Source organism: Lepidochelys kempii, chromosome 25 (genome assembly GCF_965140265.1).
Source record: "Lepidochelys kempii isolate rLepKem1 chromosome 25, rLepKem1.hap2, whole genome shotgun sequence".
Lineage (NCBI taxonomy): Eukaryota > Metazoa > Chordata > Testudines > Cheloniidae > Lepidochelys > Lepidochelys kempii.
The window spans coordinates 6,378,052-6,394,717 of NC_133280.1; the positions used below are offsets into that span (position 1 = coordinate 6,378,052).

At 57.6% G+C, this 16,666-nt stretch overlaps 1 protein-coding gene across 5 annotated transcripts in view; it reads left to right on the forward strand.

Moving 5' to 3' along the window:
• Positions 1-16,666, forward strand: part of CSNK1G2 (casein kinase 1 gamma 2) — a 92,314-nt gene that overhangs the window by 71,419 nt on the left and 4,229 nt on the right. For 4 of the 5 annotated variants that reach the window (XM_073323841.1, XM_073323839.1, XM_073323840.1 and 1 more), the window contains 8 exons: positions 1,591-1,631; positions 3,616-3,685; positions 5,127-5,275; positions 6,616-6,850; positions 7,697-7,782; positions 10,103-10,187; positions 10,725-10,873; positions 11,376-11,459. In XM_073323841.1, the coding sequence (XP_073179942.1) occupies positions 1,591-1,631; positions 3,616-3,685; positions 5,127-5,275; positions 6,616-6,850; positions 7,697-7,782; positions 10,103-10,187; positions 10,725-10,873; positions 11,376-11,459 (899 nt within the window). Of the gene's footprint in view, positions 1-1,590; positions 1,632-3,615; positions 3,686-3,904; positions 3,997-5,126; positions 5,276-6,615; positions 6,851-7,696; positions 7,783-10,102; positions 10,188-10,724; positions 10,874-11,375; positions 11,460-16,666 lie in introns of those variants that run through there. The other variant, XM_073323844.1, reaches the window with a different exon arrangement.

Below are 16,666 nucleotides of genomic sequence, written 5' to 3' on the forward strand. Positions count from 1 at the left end.
GTTGTTCCTTTGAGGCATGGGAGGGGGAGGCTGTGGCTCAGTGAAGGTTGTTTGCTGTCAGATGTTACAAACCAGGAAAAGACCCCAGTGCGATGGGACTAGACAGACCCCTGGGGGCAGCGTTGGCCATCCTTAGTGTAACATCAAGCAAAAACTAATCCTCTGGTGTAACTGGAGCCTTGAGGTAAATAAAGGGACTGGGGTGTTCAAAGGAGCTCCCTTATGCTCTCTGAGGTCTCGGGATCTGCCTCGCAGGGGCTGCATGTAAACTTGTGAGACCCACTGCTCAGTGTATTGCATGTCCCCAGTACACAGAGGGTACGGGTCTGTTACAGCACCAGCTATGGAGTCCAGCTTTTTAGCTGCAGGTGCAGAGACTCCTGCGTTCGGTTCTGGAGGTGCCCGGTTCCATCCCCAATGGCTTGGCCATAAGGGAGGCTATTGTGCTTGGGCTTTCTAAATGGAGCGGTCTCTTGGGGAACCTTGCCCTGGGGCTATCTAAGGGCGGACATCCCAATTGCTGCTTGTTTTGTGCTGACTGCCGCAGGCAGCAAGCCAGAGTTCTGCAGAGCCTAGCAGTCCCTTTGTTCCCATGCCCCTCGGAGTTTCCTGGGGTGGGAATGAAGCCAGGGGGTAGCCCCATGGGGCTCCAAGCTCGTGTGTGGGTGCACCTGCAGTGTGGGTCTGTGCAGGCTGTCTCCCCAGAGGAGCTCCGTTACCATAGCAAGTAGCCATTCTGCTCCCACTGGGCCCCGGGGCTCCAGAGAAGCGATGGTTCATTAGTAGTAGTAATGTGGTAATTACAGCAGTGCCTGAGGGCCCTGTTGTGCCAGGTGCTGTACAAACACAGAGCAGCAGATGTGCTTTAAGGAAGATGCCCTGCTCCGTTCTCATCTTGGGCTGCTGTTTGCGGTGTCCTGGCTTTGGGGCTTGTGTCCCATTTTGAGACAGAGATGTGAGGTCGGCCAAGGCTCATCTGCTATTGTACAAGACCCTCTGCTGCTGGAGGAGCAGGAAACCCCCCTCCCTCCCTGCTACAGATGTTTGCAGTCGCGCGTCGCTAGTTCCCGGTGAGCTAACGGCCATGCCCAGACTTTGTCAGCTGCGCAGGGCACCTTGATAACTTGCTGGGGACCCCGCCAACTTCCATGAAATGCAGTAGATTGAAAGTACCTTCACGTACTTGTTGGAGAGATGTGGCCTGGAAAGACTACAGGTCCCAGCATGCATTGCTTCCATCCCGAGAGAACATTGGACATGGGGCCCTCTCAGTTCCCAGCGCCTTACTGGTCACCTGAAAAACATGTAGCTTCCAAATAGCAAGTGAATCCGAGTGCTCTGCCTTGGGGATAAAGAACTGCAGCATGCCCTGTCACTAACTGTACAGAGACAGTTCCTTGTTACGGGCCGAGGAAACAAAGATCTCCCCGTTCACTTGCTCTGTCAACCACCTGACCCGCTGGGGTTGCTTTTAAAAATAAGAGCTTGCTAGAGAATTTGGCTTGTTCCCAGCCTCCTGTGTTTGACACATGGGGGTTGTTTGTAAGTTTCACTCACTCCCAATGTTATTTCTCTCATCTCTTTCTACAGGAAAGAATCTCTACACGAATGAATACGTAGCTATAAAATTGGTAAGTTTCTTTTCCTTCCCTCTCACTGTGCTGTCCAGGTTAGCTAGTGTTGCAGAGCCTGGCCTTTGACTAATCAGTTAAAACAGCTCTAGCTGAGCCAGTTGTTACATAGAGGCTATGTAAGATGCGTTAAGTGGTGTTTGAGAACCTAGTGCATGCAAAGCAATTAATGCAGTTACCAAGCCATGAGGTTTGGGCGTGAGAAGCATGTGGCTCTGAGTCGGGATCAGCTTGAACATGGCAACTCCAGAACTTTCCTAGTGTCTGTCCATGATACACTAGCCATCTCTACAATTGGTACCAACAGGGAGTCTCAGCAGAGAGACCAAGAGTGAAAGGTCAGGATGAGACACACCCAGAGAGCTTCAGTATCCTCTCCTAGGTTCCCATCGGCACCTTTCACCAGCACTGCATTTCTTGCCATGCCACCTGGGACAAGGCCACCTCCTGCTCAGCCTCCCCTTGCATTGGCGTAGCAGCAGAGGGAGCAGGCAGCCTGATGCTGTCTCCCTTCCTGCAGTCTCCTCCCATCACAAGGTGTCTAACAAACTCACCTGTGGAAGCTGCATTTCTCTGCTTGGAGCAGCACTCCACTGTTGGGGCTGGTGCCAGCCTGTATCTGGAGTGGAGTCCAGGAAGGGTGGGGGGAATGGGCCCAAGTCCACATACCCCAGAACTGGTATCATGGGGTAGATGTGCTGAGAAGGGTAGAGAAACCAGGCATGGCAGAGCCTTCCACTCAGCAGCAGTAACTCAAGTGTCCCTTTGTAGCTCAGGTTTGTGAGTGAGTGGGAGACTGGGGTGGGGGATGAAAACCCCACCTGTTTGCGGAGCTCATGGAACTGCTCCTGTGTGAGGCGCTCCAGCCTCTGAGCCGGTGCAGTCCTAGCTGCACAGACATTGCCCCTCACTGCATCCTAATCTGAGCCTTCCCCCTCGTCCGGTGTAATTGGCTGTGCTCTCTCTGCGTGGCACTTCCAGGGTTCCCTGGAGGGGATGGCTAAAGCATGGGGCATTGACCTAATTCTCCTCCCGAGGCAACTGCTGGTGAAACTCCCCAAAGCACCAGCTGACCCCGAGGGTTTTAGGAACTCTCACCCCATGTGCCCGAGCTGTCCGGTGGCAAATCCCCATGTGCCCGGCCCCCACTTTGGGGAGTGCATTGCAGTAAAACCGTTTGGGCATCGAACACACTGGCTTCGAGCAGCCACGTGGACTTGCCACTCAGCTCAGGGCTTTGGGAAGGAAGCGACTGTACGGCGCAGTTTGCCACAGACCAGTCGCGTGCCCAGCGTGAGCCAGATGTATCCCAGAGAGGCCTTAAATGAAAGGCTGGACAGAATACAGTATCCCTGAGGTTCCTGGTGCTAAAAGAGATTCTGTCGGAAGGAGGGTCCCAGGGGCAGGTTTCCTGCTTAGTTATTCTGCCTCTTGGCCCATGGTGCCAGAAGTGAGTGGGATTGCCAAGGTACAGATTCTCCAGCCTTTCCCCTCCCTCCCTGCCCCAAAAGTGACTGAGCAGAAACAAAGTCGGAGGAGAGAGATCATCATCTCCAGCCTGGAGTCTCCATTAACCACGGCCCCTTTGCACCACCCTGGCTTTCGCGTAACTGAGGCCTTCTGCTTTGTGGTGATGCCGGTCCCTCGTTGGGATGATTTCCTGCCATGTCCATTCTCTCTCACGTAGGGACCTACGTTCTCTCCCCTGTGTCATTCTATGGTTTTGTTTCATTTCCTGTAAATTAAGAAAATTGCCCAATGGATCAGATGTCCACCCCTGAGGGTTGGTCTCCATTTCATGCCAACTTCCCATAGACCAGACCCCTTCTCTGCTCTGTAATGAACGTTTGGGTGAGCTGTGAAATGTGCCCCAGCCATTTGCCTTGCCTGAAGTCGGGGCGTCTGAAGCAAGCAACCCTTCCTGAGACCCTGCATGGCCGCCTCATTTGCTCATCTCCTCTCTCTTTCTCTCACTTCCCTCAAGGAACCGATAAAATCACGAGCCCCACAGCTGCATCTGGAATATCGGTTTTACAAACAGCTTGGAAATGCAGGTAAGGAGCAGCTGTGTGTGCCAAGCGCTGGGGAGGGGCCCAGCTGGCCTGGAAGGACAGGAGTGGGTGTGTGTGTGCAGCTCTCATTGTAACCATGACGCTGCAGCTTTGCCCTCCATCCCCAGCCTAAGCTGCTGAGGCCCATCTGCTCGGCTGACAAAAGCAGGTTTTCCATACGCTTCTCATCTTTGATCCCCTTTGTTTTCATTTCTGTGCTAGTGTCGGGGATGCTGCTGAGCTGCCTCGGGTCATCTGGGACCCTCCTTCCCCTGCACCCCCCCTCCCAAAGAGCAGGGTGTCCTGCTCCCCAGGTGATGGGGCTGGGTGGGGGGTGTCACCCCTCCAAGCTGGGACTGACCCTGGGACTCCTGGTGCAGGGGAAGGTGGGAAAGTATCTCAGCCAGGAGGAGAATGGTGGCCACTGAGTGCCAGCAGCCTCTGTTCCTGGTCCATGGGTGGAGTCCTGTGGGGTTCAGATCCTGCTAACACCCTTTTGCCATGTCCCAGCTCCTTCCGGCCAGCGCCAGAGGGCTGGATGGTGTTTGGATTGTCAGACGGGTCACTGGGAAGGGTCATCTCCTTCCCCCAAAACAAACCTCAGGAACCCGGTGTGCATCAGATGTGCTTCCATCTCCCTGCAACACAGGATCCAGAAACTGAACTTGTCGTTCGTCCCCCCCCACCCCTCGCGTCCCCAAGTCTTCCAGCACTGGAGTAGAAGGGATTGGTTGTGGGTTGGGAGTGAGGGGCATCGCAGAGCTGGGGGGGAGGGGGGGCTCAGGGCTGGAATAGCAGGGGCTGTGGGTCAGAAGTCAGGGCGTTGTCATTATGCACAAGGTGCATTGCTCAGTGCCTGGCTGCTGTCTTTCTGGTTCTACCTTGTCAGGCTGTTTTTCACAGAAACAAACTTCCCGCCGACACCTTGGGGCAGAGGGCCAAGTCCTGTTAACCCGCTTGTAAAAATGGCATGAGGGTCCCTAGTGAGTGCCAGGGGTGCCAACATCCATCCCGGCCCAGGTTTCACCCGCAGCTGAGACCAGCCTCTTCCCCTCCTCCCTGAACAGGGCAGCTTGTGCCTCTCCGGCAGGGTGAGAGCGTGGGGAGAACCCAACCCTGCTCAGGAATAATGCAGCAGAGTAGTTCTGGGGGTGCAAGGGAGGGGCAAACTCCCCCTTGCTAACGATTCCCAATTAATGTCCTGCCCAGGGAGGGGGGGGGGAGCATTTGTTGCCTCGGTAACCCCCGGCATTGGCTGCTATTCCAGTACTAGCCGCATCTCCCTGGTACCGAGGTTACCCAGCAGCGTCCACGCCCTGGATTCCTCCAGCCCCCTGCGTCTGGCCTTAGATGCCGTCTGGCCGGGGTGTGGCCGCTGGGAGGGAAGGGATTTTCCCGTCTCTGCTGCAGCTCGGCGCTGACTCCTCCACACTCGCTCTTGCAGAAGGAATTCCTCAGGTGTATTACTTTGGGCCCTGTGGGAAGTACAACGCCATGGTGTTGGAGCTGCTGGGACCCAGCCTGGAAGACCTGTTTGACCTGTGCGATCGGACCTTCACGCTCAAAACCGTCCTGATGATAGCGATCCAGTTGGTAAGCATGGTGCCCGCGATGCAGCTGGGAAGCATGGCACGCCCTGCCGTCCAATCCCCAGTGACCAGTTTGCCCCCAGAGGAGATGCCTCGGGGGCCCAGCCAGAATGTACTGTGGGGGGCTTAGGCGGGGGGAAGGAAGAAAGAGGCAAAAGCACCCAGTGTGTAACGTTCTTATTGGGGGTGCAGTCAGGGTTTGGCAGGCGGCTTCCGGGCAGGAGATCAGTAGGCTGCATGTTCTGCACCAAACCGAACAGCCCTGGAGGGAGGGGAGCGACTGTGGGGATCCAAGAGCAGGAGGGAATCCTTAGGAGACAGGTGGGCTGACTGGAAACTCCTGCTGGGGAGCCCCATCTCAGGAAGTCTTCCCTCACAGGATGCCTGTGTTGAATTGGAGACAGTGTAGCCTAGTGGGTAGAGCGCTGCACCGTGACTCGGGAGGCCTGGGTTTTATTCCTGGTTCCACCGCTGGCCTGTTGGGCGACCGTGGGCAAGTCATATCTCTCCGTGCCTCAGTTTCCAGGGATAGTGGCACTTTATTTCTCTGGGAACTGGAGGTAGGTTCATGTTGCTCAAAAATCCCAGGTGTTGGCAGGAGTCTGCAGCAAATCCAGGCTCAGAACCCATGTGTCTGACAGACCTGGTCCTGCCTGCCCTTTGTGGGGAGCTACAGTCCACGGAGACTACACCTCCCAGCCTGCACTGCTCCATGGGGGCAGCCTCCAGCTCAGGATGGAGCATGGCATGGGAACCAGAGTCCTGGCAGGCTGCAGCTGGTTCTGGTTTAGGCACACTAGGTGCAGCATGTGGCCTTCTGGTGACCTGCCAGCTTGGCCCTGGGTTCGCTGGAGGTGTTTCCTGGAGTCTGTAAGGCTCCACCCCTAAAAACAATACCTTGCTTGGGCTTTAAAATATAATAAGGCCAAGCTCTTATGCAGCACATTTCATGGTTAGGTCCCAAAGCGCTTCAGGGTGTGTGTGTTTGTCCTCCTGGCCCTGGCAGGGCTGTTAAGTGGAGAACTGAGGCACACAGCCGCTCGTCCAAGGTCGCTTGGGAAGGCTGTGGAAAAGCAGGGAATTGGATCCCGGGCCCCGCAGGCTTAGCTAGTGCCCTGACCGTCCTTCCTCGCCTGGAGCTGGCTGGGTGGGTGGGGATCCACCGGGCCTGATTCTGAGAGCCAAGCAGAGTGGCTGCTGGCTTTAGCAGAGTTACCTCGGCTTGAGATGGGGTGAGAACAGAACGGGGCCCAGCAGGTCTGGAGTGAAAGGCCGGGCATTGTCCATGCCGGCAGAGCAAGCCCGCTCACGACTTCCCGCTGACGCCAGCCCCTCCCCCCACAGATCACGCGAATGGAGTACGTTCACACCAAAAGCCTGATCTACAGAGATGTCAAGCCGGAGAACTTCCTGGTGGGGCGGCCGGGCAGCAAGCGTCAGCACACCATCCACATCATTGACTTTGGCCTGGCCAAGGAGTACATAGACCCCGAGACCAAAAAACACATCCCCTACCGAGAGCACAAGAGCCTGACGGGGACGGCGCGATACATGAGCATCAACACGCACCTTGGGAAAGGTACCGTGCCCGGCTATCACTGGCACTGCCCAAGGGAGAGTGAGACTGGGGGGTGGATAATTCAGTGGCTCCCGCACTGCTCCAGCCCCGTGTTTCCCTGGCTCTGTGCCGAGGGGCAGCTGGAGGGGAGGCAGGTCTGTGGGGGAGCCTGTCCTGCTCCACCGGGGTCTTGCCTTTGCGGGTGTCTGCCCCAGGAATGTTCCTGTCCCCCTGTATTGCTCTGGATAAAGGGCCCCTGCGAGAGAGATGCCTGCAGCTAGGGGGGCATTTGCTTCTGACAGTGAGGTGTCATGGGCCGGGGTGGCTAGGTCTGCAGCCGAGCGCACTTCGAGCACGATGCTGGGGAGCACTAGCGCCCGAGCACCAGTGAGCTCAGGCCGCTGGCTGCTGGGCCCTACCGCCGCTCAGATCTGCGCTGCCGTGGGCAGGACAGGGGGTGCCTCTGTGCAAGTCCACGCGGGTCGCAGCCTCTCCAGGACCAGGGCAGGAGAGTCCATGAGGCGCTCAGCCTGCTGTCGCTCACTTCATTCACCCGTGAAACCCAGCCGCTAATGCCATGCACCCAAGTCTGGCTGCCTCTAGCGCCCGTCTCCTGGTCCTGGTGGAGCGAGCGAGCTCCCCAGAGCCTGGTCTCATTCTGTGCCAGCCCTGGGCCCCCCCGGGAGCCCAGATGCCGCAATAGTCTGGGCCTCGCTCGCTCTCGTGAGCTGCCCTGGGCTCCTTGCACTGAAGGAGCTGCCTCAGGGCGCGACGGGGTGGTGGTGCCGGGGGCAGGGTGTGGCGCGGGGCAGCTCTGCCCTCTGAGGGATCTGCCCATGGCACTTACTGTTTCCCTCTTCTGCCCAGAGCAAAGCCGTAGGGATGACCTGGAAGCGCTAGGGCACATGTTCATGTACTTCCTGCGGGGCAGCCTCCCTTGGCAAGGGCTCAAGGTAAGTGCCATCTGGCCGCCATCCTTGCTGGGTGCTGAGCGAGCACAAGGCCCTACCTGTCTCTCTCACATGGCTGGCAGGGGGGCACGGATCCCACCCTGAGTTTGCGAGGGTGGATGGAGTAAAGTTAACAGGGGCCTGACAGCATCAACACACACTCGCGTGGGTGCTCTGCTTTGAGCCCAGGTGCCTGGCTGGCTGGGCGCTGTAGTATGGATCACAGACAGCAGGGCCCCGATCCTGCCAACACTTACGCATGCCAGTCTGTTCCTCGCATGGGTGTTTGCAGGATAGGAACCCGAAGGTTTCCCAAACTCAGTCCATCCGTCAGTCACCAAGCAGCGTAGTGCTGAGTTCACTCATCGGTTACCAGCCCCAGCTCCCGGGTTCCTTAAATCTGCAACAAGGAACCATTCGTATTTTAAATTTCCTTCTGTGTGGAAATTCCTACTGGAGGTGCGGGGGGGGCGGGGAGCTTGTGGCTCATGGGAGACTTGGCGGGGGAGGCTCAGAAGTGCTTGGTGTTGGTCAGCCTCCCGAAGCAGTCCAAGCCCTTAGGGCCGCTGCTCTCCCAGGGGTGAGACGGAGGCTGAGATGCGCTGGCCGAGGGGTGGGGATTTCCAGGTCTGTTTCCTTCACTGTCGCTGTTTCTCCGTGGCCTTGGACCAGCCACTTGCTCGGTCTGTCCCCACGTTCCCCGGGGGCCGGGTGGCTGCTGAGTTATTGTCTTGCCCACAGTGGGGAGCTGAGGCTGTGCCGGAGAGGTGGCTGTATTGCAGCGCAGATCGTTACATGCATTGTGTTAGCCTTTCTCCGACGAATCCCGCTCCGGCCACGGTCAGGGCCTGCGGTGCTGGGCCTCAGGCTGGTGACTTACCAACCCGCCTGGTGGCTGGCCCTTCGGCCTGTTGGGCTACCAGGCGGGTTTGGTTTCCAAAGAGGCCCTGGTAACAAGCCAGTCGCCGCTGTTCCCCTCCTCACTCTCCTACGCTGTGTCCCTGGCTGTGCCCAGCGAGGTCTGCACGGCTGTGTCTCTGAGAGCTCGGCCCTGTCAGTCCCTGATTGCCGCCAGCCAGGCTCTCCCGCCTCATGCCATATGGTAGTCAGGGGAGTGGAATATGCACCCCCTCTCTGGCTGGTATCGCTGCTGCTCTGGGCATGACTGTCCTGCTGCCCAGTCTCCCCGCCTCTCCTGAAACCTGCGATGGCTCAGCGGGGTAGCCGGATGGTGGGGGTGGGAATAGAATCATAGAATCATAGAATATCAGGGTTGGAAGGGACCCCAGAAGGTCATCTAGTCCAACCCCCTGCTCAAAGCAGGACCAATTCCCAGTTAAATCATCCCAGCCAGGGCTTTGTCAAGCCTGACCTTAAAAACCTCTAAGGAAGGAGATTCAACCACCTCCCTAGGTAACGCATTCCAGTGTTTCACCACCCTCTTAGTGAAAAAGTTTTTCCTAATATCCAATCTAAACCTCCCCCACTGCAACTTGAGACCATTACTCCTCGTTCTGTCATCTGCTACCATTGAGAACAGTCTAGAGCCATCCTCTTTGGAACCCCCTTTCAGGTAGTTGAAAGCAGCTATCAAATCCCCCCTCATTCTTCTCTTCTGCAGGCTAAACAATCCCAGCTCCCTCAGCCTCTCCTCATAACTCATGTGTTCCAGTCCCCTAATCATTTTTGTTGCCCTTCGCTGGACTCTCTCCAATTTATCCACATCCTTCTTGAAGTGTGGGGCCCAAAACTGGACACAGTACTCCAGATGAGGCCTCACCAATGTCGAATAGAGGGGAACGATCACGTCCCTCGATCTGCTCGCTATGCCCCTACTTATACATCCCAAAATGCCATTGGCCTTCTTGGCAACAAGGGCACACTGCTGACTCATATCCAGCTTCTCGTCCACTGTCACCCCTAGGTCCTTTTCCGCAGAACTGCTGCCTAGCCATTCGGTCCCTAGTCTGTAGCTGTGCATTGGGTTCTTCCGTCCTAAGTGCAGGACCCTGCACTTATCCTTATTGAACCTCATCAGATTCCTTTTGGCCCAATCTTCCAATTGGTCTAGGTCCTTCTGTATCCTATCCCTCCCCTCCAGCGTATCTACCACTCCTCCCAGTTTAGTATCATCCGCAAATTTGCTGAGAGTGCAATCCACACCATCCTCCAGATCATTTATGAAGATATTGAATAAAAGCCCAGTCAGCTCCTAAACCCTGGCTTAGGGTTTTGGCCAGTGTGCTCCTGCCAGGCCATCCGGGCGGGCGTGACGCTTGTCCACGGTGCCCTGCTGAGCTCTCGCCCATGCTCCCCGTTCTAGGCTGACACGCTGAAGGAGCGGTATCAGAAGATCGGAGATACCAAAAGAGCTACCCCCGTCGAAGTTCTGTGTGAAAACTTCCCAGGTAAGAGCACTGCTCAAGTTGGGAGAGCAGCGAGGGGCCGGCAGTCGTGCCCGCATTAAATAGACCTGACAGCCAGAAGCTGGGAGGGGAAACTGAGGCACGGATGGGGGACAGGACTTGCCCAAGGACACCCAGCAGGTCAGTGGCAGAGCTGGGATTAGCACCCAGGTCTCCTGAATCCCAGTCTGGTGTACTATATACTAAGCTACACTGCCACCTATGGGTTACTGCACAGCTCGGTCCCCTGCAACACCGTTCACTGCCGCCTCGCCCCCTCCTGCCCCACCTCTGAAACCTGGGCTTGCTGGACTTCTCCCCCAGCCTTTGTCTGCTGCCACAGTGGGGTGGGGGGACGGAGTGGGGTAGGATCTCTCCCTGTGGCTGTTCCTTACAGCCGTCTCAGGGCTGCATTTGTGCAGTTCGGTCCAACACCCTCCAGCCTCTTTGGGTATTTCCCTGCTGCCTCGTTCCTCCCCTGCGCCGGGTGCTCCCTCCGCACAGCTTGCGGGCCACACTGAGTCCGCTGTGCCTCCGCAGAGGAGATGGCGACCTACCTGCGCTACGTGCGGCGGCTGGATTTCTTCGAGAAGCCGGATTACGACTATCTGCGCAAGCTCTTCACGGACCTGTTCGACCGGAGCGGCTACGTCTTCGACTACGAGTACGACTGGGCCGGGAAGCCGCTAGTAAGTGCTGCTGAATGGAGGTGGGGCAGGGGGAAGATCCCGAGTGCCCCTTGTGGGGAGGGGCTGGATGGCTGCCTCTGGCTCGAAGTACATGGGAGCAGCAGGCAGAGCTTGACTGGGTGTGATTACAGCTGCTTAGTTCCCCTCTGGCTCCTGAGAGGTTAGCTCCCCGCCATCCTCCTGTTAGTTCCTTTCCACGGCTCAGTCCCTTGTCTGCCCCCCACCCAGAACACACACATTGTCTCAGCCACTTGGACCCCAGGCTTTATTTTCATTCTAGTGGCGCCAGCCCAAACCAGTCCCATCCCAGCCCCCAGGAGTGAGATCTCTCCCCTCATAACATGAGCCACAGTCCTGCCCTCCACATAGTCAGCCTGGGCCCTCCCCCAGCTCCCGGGCCCTCTCCCCACCGGATGGTAGTGAAAGCCCAAGGCACACATGGCCTGCATGGAGATTATGGGCCTTTCTTGATGATTTTTCCTCCTGGTGTCTTGATCTGCAGCCAACTCCAATCGGCACAATCCACAGCGACGTCCAGGTGCAGCCTCCAAACAGAGACAAAGCACAGCCACACACCAAACACCAGGTGAGCCGCCCGCCCGCCTGCCTGCCCCCGGCCACGCTGGCCGGGCCAGGTCCCAGCGACAGAGCAGCTTGGCCATGGTGGGGTGGAGCAAACCGATTCATAGGGGAAGCTGTGGGGAGGAGGGGTCCAGACATCATTAGCCATTCCTGTGGGGACTGGAAGGCTGAAAGGCAGGCCGGCATCTCCTCTGCCCGATCCAGGAGAGACATCGGCTGGCCAGTCCCTTTCTCTGTGGCCAGAGGGAAGGTGGTGGTGTGGAGGTGCGGGGGAAATGGAAAGCCCTTAGGAGGGATATGGAGGATTCTTCAGAGAGGTGGGGCATAGCCCCATGAAAAGTGCAAGTCCATAAGGTTTCTTGCCTCTGCATCCCTGTCGCAGCCCTGCAAGCGCTGCTGGGCCAGTGCTCTCGGTACTGGGCTGGCTCATGGGAGGCCTGGGTGCTTTGGGAGGACAGGGTGTTGGAGGCCCCAGGGCAGTTGGTACATGGCTGACCTGCTGTCAAGGCACCAGGGGGCGTGGACGGCAAGGTGGGACCATGTGCGTCATGGAGCCCTGGCTGGGGATCAGTCGGGACCTTGTCCTCCTTGGGTTCGGCACTGACTAGAGCCCAGCGCATGGGTGAGACCAGCTCACTGCTGACGGGCCTTCAGGCCAGTCTCAGAACCACCTCTTGGGTCTGTCCCAGTGCTGGTGTCACGCGATCCCAGTCCAGTTCCTTGAGCAGCGTCCGGAGAGCTGTGGCTTCCAGGACAGACTCCCATGTGACATCCCTGCCCCAGTGCATGCCCAGGTCCTTGGGGTGACGGTGGAAAGGCCCTGCTGGTGAGTCCAGAGGCCCTGATCTGGTGTTGAGGCTGCCTTGGCAGAGTCCTACAACCCCCTGTGGTGGGCGAAGGGAATGGGGCTGTGTTGGGATCGCTGGTGCAGCCTGCCACACTGGAATCAGCTGGGCAGCCTGATTCTGTCACCCCACCTGGGTGACCATGAAGGGGACTGTGGGAGTGCTCAGCTGAGTTAAACCAGCCCTTCTGATGGGAGCTGGGCTGGCCGGCCAATTTGAGTCTCTCCATACTGCCCCATGGGGAGAGCCGCAGGTGATTTGATCTCAGCAGTCACCACTATGTGGAGGAGACCCAGCCTCTGTCTCTCTCTCTGGGGGGGGAAGGCGGGGTAGAGACATGGGTGAAGACAGCTCAGGTCTGGGAGACACCGCTGGGCTGAGTTGGAATCAGTTCGGTGGAGCCCAACTTTGCTGCTGGCAAGAGAACAGCACGTGGCAGCCTCGCCCTAGGAACCAGGAGCGCACTTTGCTGAGGCGGCTCTTCCCAGGGGCCAGTGAGGAATGGCCACGTGGAGAGGGTGCCCTTGCTGGCTCTGCGTTGGGGTGGGGAGGGAACTTGGCCTGGCTTAGCTTCTAGGAAAGCAGGGTAGAGTCCTAGCTAACTGGCCTCCTGCTGTGATGCTCCCAGAAGATGGGACAGCCAAGGAAACCCATGGAGTGGGGAGGACATTAGTGTGACCGGGCTGAGCTCCAAGTAATCAGCGCTCTCTTGTGACTTGGTCTCATGCCCTGACAAAGGGGGTTTGATTCCAGGCGATGCTGCATGCTCAGGACTTAGTTTAAAAACTGCTCGTCCCCGAGTATGGGGGGACCAGCGGGTTTCACATCCAGCCTTTGTCAGGGTTCAGCCTCCTCAGCCAGCAGCTGGAGAGAACTGGGTTCCCTTTGCCTTAACTTACCAAATAAATCCTCTTGAAGCCTGGTGCTCAGGAGCAGTGGTGGGACCTCAAGTCACCACTACCTTGGCCAAATGGAGCTGGGTTTGGCTTTTGGACCCGGTGCAGACATCCGAACCAGCTGGGTGCGGGTGGCACAGGCGACCCAGCAGTCCCACCGCTTTTATGGAGAGGGAATATTCTCCAGGACTCTTGGCTCATCCCCTAGTCTGTTATCCATGGGACCTTCTCTCTCTCTGATGGGCCACCAGCAGTGGTGGGAAGAAGGGAGACTGGTAACATCCCCAGTGGAAGGCTGTCCACAGTGTGGTAACTACACCAGGCTCTTTACTGAACGAGAGGCCCAGTGCAATCCCAGAGGATCTGATACACAGGAGGTGCCAGTTCTTCGCTGTATCTAGATTCCTAATGATCACCCAGTTTACTCTAAGCCCTGATCTTTCCTGAATCCTCCAGCTTTAAACCCTGCAGGGACGGGAAGATAGACCCGTAGCTTTAATTTCTGTCAGTCTTCACTCTGCAAGATCAAACCTCAGGCAGCGTCAGCTCCCCCACCTCTTTTTAAAACACGGCTTGTCCCCTCTGCATGGCGAAACAGCTTCCACCGCTAGCGTTCTCCAAAAGCTAGCAGCACGTCTCAGCATTAGCCAAAGCGGAGGGCAGCAGATCAAGTGCCTTATCTTTCTGAACTAGTGCTCCAGAGACCCCAAGAGATCTTTACACGTTAGGGCGGCGGGGGGGGGGGGGTGAACGTGCCCACGTGCACAAGCAAAGGTGTGAGTAAAGCGTGAACCCAATCAACGGACCAGCAGCCGGTCAAAGGGCTCTGAGTCCCAGACCATTCCAGTCGGATGGGATTTCACTGGGGACCACGCTGGTTTATTTGCCTTAACACACTAGTGCTTCTCTGTTTATATTTTTGCTTTTGCATGTCTTATTTTCTTGACTCCTCTCCCCCACCGTTCCTGCCCCTTCGTCTCCATCCTTCTTCTTCTTCTGTTTTGTTTCCTGTCCTGCCGGTCACTAGCAGTCGCCCGAGGGGAACGAGTTGTGTGATCCTCAGGCTAGTCAGCAGCCTGCCGAGGAACCTCTAGGAACTCACCTAGCGACCAGCAGGCTTGGGGGTTCCGTGCAGGTACATGCAGTGTGCTGAGTGGGAGTGGAGGGGGTATTCCCAAAGTGGGGGACAGGCCACCGGGGAAAGGCCCCGTCCCACAAAACTCCGGCTGCAGCAGCATCCTTTGGGCGCGATTTGTGCTTATCCCCAAGATTGGGGCTTTGCAACCTTTTGTTTCCATCTGTGAATGTGGAATCTCTGGCTTTGTCCCTTAAGCCCATCCCACGGTTCTCCTTCCCTTTCTGGTGCTCAGGTTCACCCCTCCGCTCCTCTGTCTCCCCTCTTCCACTTCCAGCATCAGCTGAGCTTGAAACCATGTCCGCTCTCAGATCTGCAGGCAGTGCTTAATCCTGCCCCATAGTCGTCGTCCTCTCCTGCTTTCTGTGACCCCAGCCCCTTGCAGATGGTCCTGGGTGTGTGTTGAAGCACGTCTCCGCTAGGGTCAAGAATCCCCCTGCCACAAACAGGGGCACCTCTGCTTCGTGTGTCTCGTGGTGAAAGGGAGAAATTCACGGGCTTAGCTGGGCCCTGGACTGTGTGCTGGGCCTCGGTGAATTTCACCCTCGTTCCATATAACTCTTCCCACAACTGTCCTCGTTCCTCACTAGTCCCTGTGCTTGTCTGTCTCTCCTCACTTGATTTGTTCCCCTGCCACGGGGCTCCTGGGGCAAAGCTTGCCTAACTCTCCCAAGCAGAGCTTTGAGTCGTGTGTGTTCTCCCTGGCTCCTGCTCCTACCACTGGCCTTCGTGAGTGGGCAAGGGACACCCAGACTATCCCCCGCCGTTCTCGCTGCACAGCTCTGCTTCCTGTGGCAATGGCCGCTAGAAACGTGCTCTCCCCCCTCAGCGTGCTCTCTAGTCTCGGGGTTTCTCTTCACCGCAGTTAACTGGAGTTATAGCTCCAATGTGGGGGTGCTGCTAACACCAGGGGGCTGGCCCCAGTGGGGGTGGAGGCTGGCGCAATGTGGCGGCCGCTCTGCGCTGTTCACGTGTGGCCTGGCCGCTGACCCGACCGTACGGCGCTGCCCTGAAGGCGCAGCCTGTGTCACTGCGGCTGGGCGTGAGCTTGCATAGTGCTGCTTCCCCGAGTGCTGGGCAAGGTGGGGACTGCCGAGTTCAAGTACTAGGCCTGGACATCAGCCAGGTAACTTGGCCTTGCCCAGAGGGCAGTGTGAAGAGGGGAGGAGGGGATCAAACAGAGTTGCTCAGGGACTGCAGTGCTGGCCCGTCCCCTCCTCTTGCCACTTCGATTCCGTCTCCCAGGAGCACGGGCAGCGAAACCGGAAGCGATCCCCGCCCAGGGACGGTGGCTCCCTAGAGATTGTAGCTGCTGGGAAGCAGCTGCCGGTTTCCTTTTGGTAGCGGTGTGTGGTGAGGTCGCAGGACCTGCCAGCGGGCGAGGGGCTTGGCCCTGGTGCATGGCAGCCGTTGGTGGCACTGCTCTGTTCTGTCTGCTGCGTGAGCCGGCGTCAGCGGCTGCAAGGGGAAGGGCCGGCACTGAGGATGGTCACCAACGGCGTGTGAGCACAGGATACAGCGCTAGGGCGAGGGTCCAAGGCGGGCCAACGTGTCTGGGACAGTGGAAGTTAGTGGGCATCCAGAGCATGTGAATAGCTCAAACCTCAGGGCGGGCCCAGGAGCTTTAGCCTTCCCCTACTTGTTTTTACTGCTCAGGAACAAAACCGGTACTGGGAGCAGAACAGAACCCCCCTCACCACCATGACCACCACCTTGGTGCACTGCTGCCCCACTGGCCTGGTCGTTCTCTGGGATGTGAATGGCCATGGAGTGAAGCGCTGCCCGGCTCGCTGGGTTGCCATTGGGAGGCAGTTTCTGAGGCTAGCAGATTTTGGGTCAGATCACATAGGAAGAGCCGGGTTTGAAAACGTGCTACAAAAATGAAATCTGGGCCCTTCCCAGGCGTGTTGTGTGGCAGGCCCTGCCGAATAGCCTTCCTGAAAACCCCTCCTCTGCTGCAAGGAGACAGGAGGGCGTTCCTCTCCGCAAGCGATGCAAGCTCGCTCAATGGCAGAGTGCTGGGAGGCTGAGGCCCGGCCCCTCTAGCTAGTCCAGCACCTATGGCACTCGTTGCCAGCTTGGCCAGGGGCAGGTATGATTCAGCAGTGCTGCCACCCCAGGCAAAGCAGTCCCAGGTACTGGCATGTCCCTCCCCCCAACCGCTGGTAGCTCTAGGTCGCCTCCCAGGCCGGATGCTCGGAAGGAAACTTGGCTCTCTTACATTGTGGCAGTTTCTCTACAGGGGTGCTGCTTTGACCTGCCCCCTGCCGTATATAATGCGCCCTGTGGGGAAGGCAGTTTGGGCATTGTTGGGCTGTACCTGTTTCCCTACTCC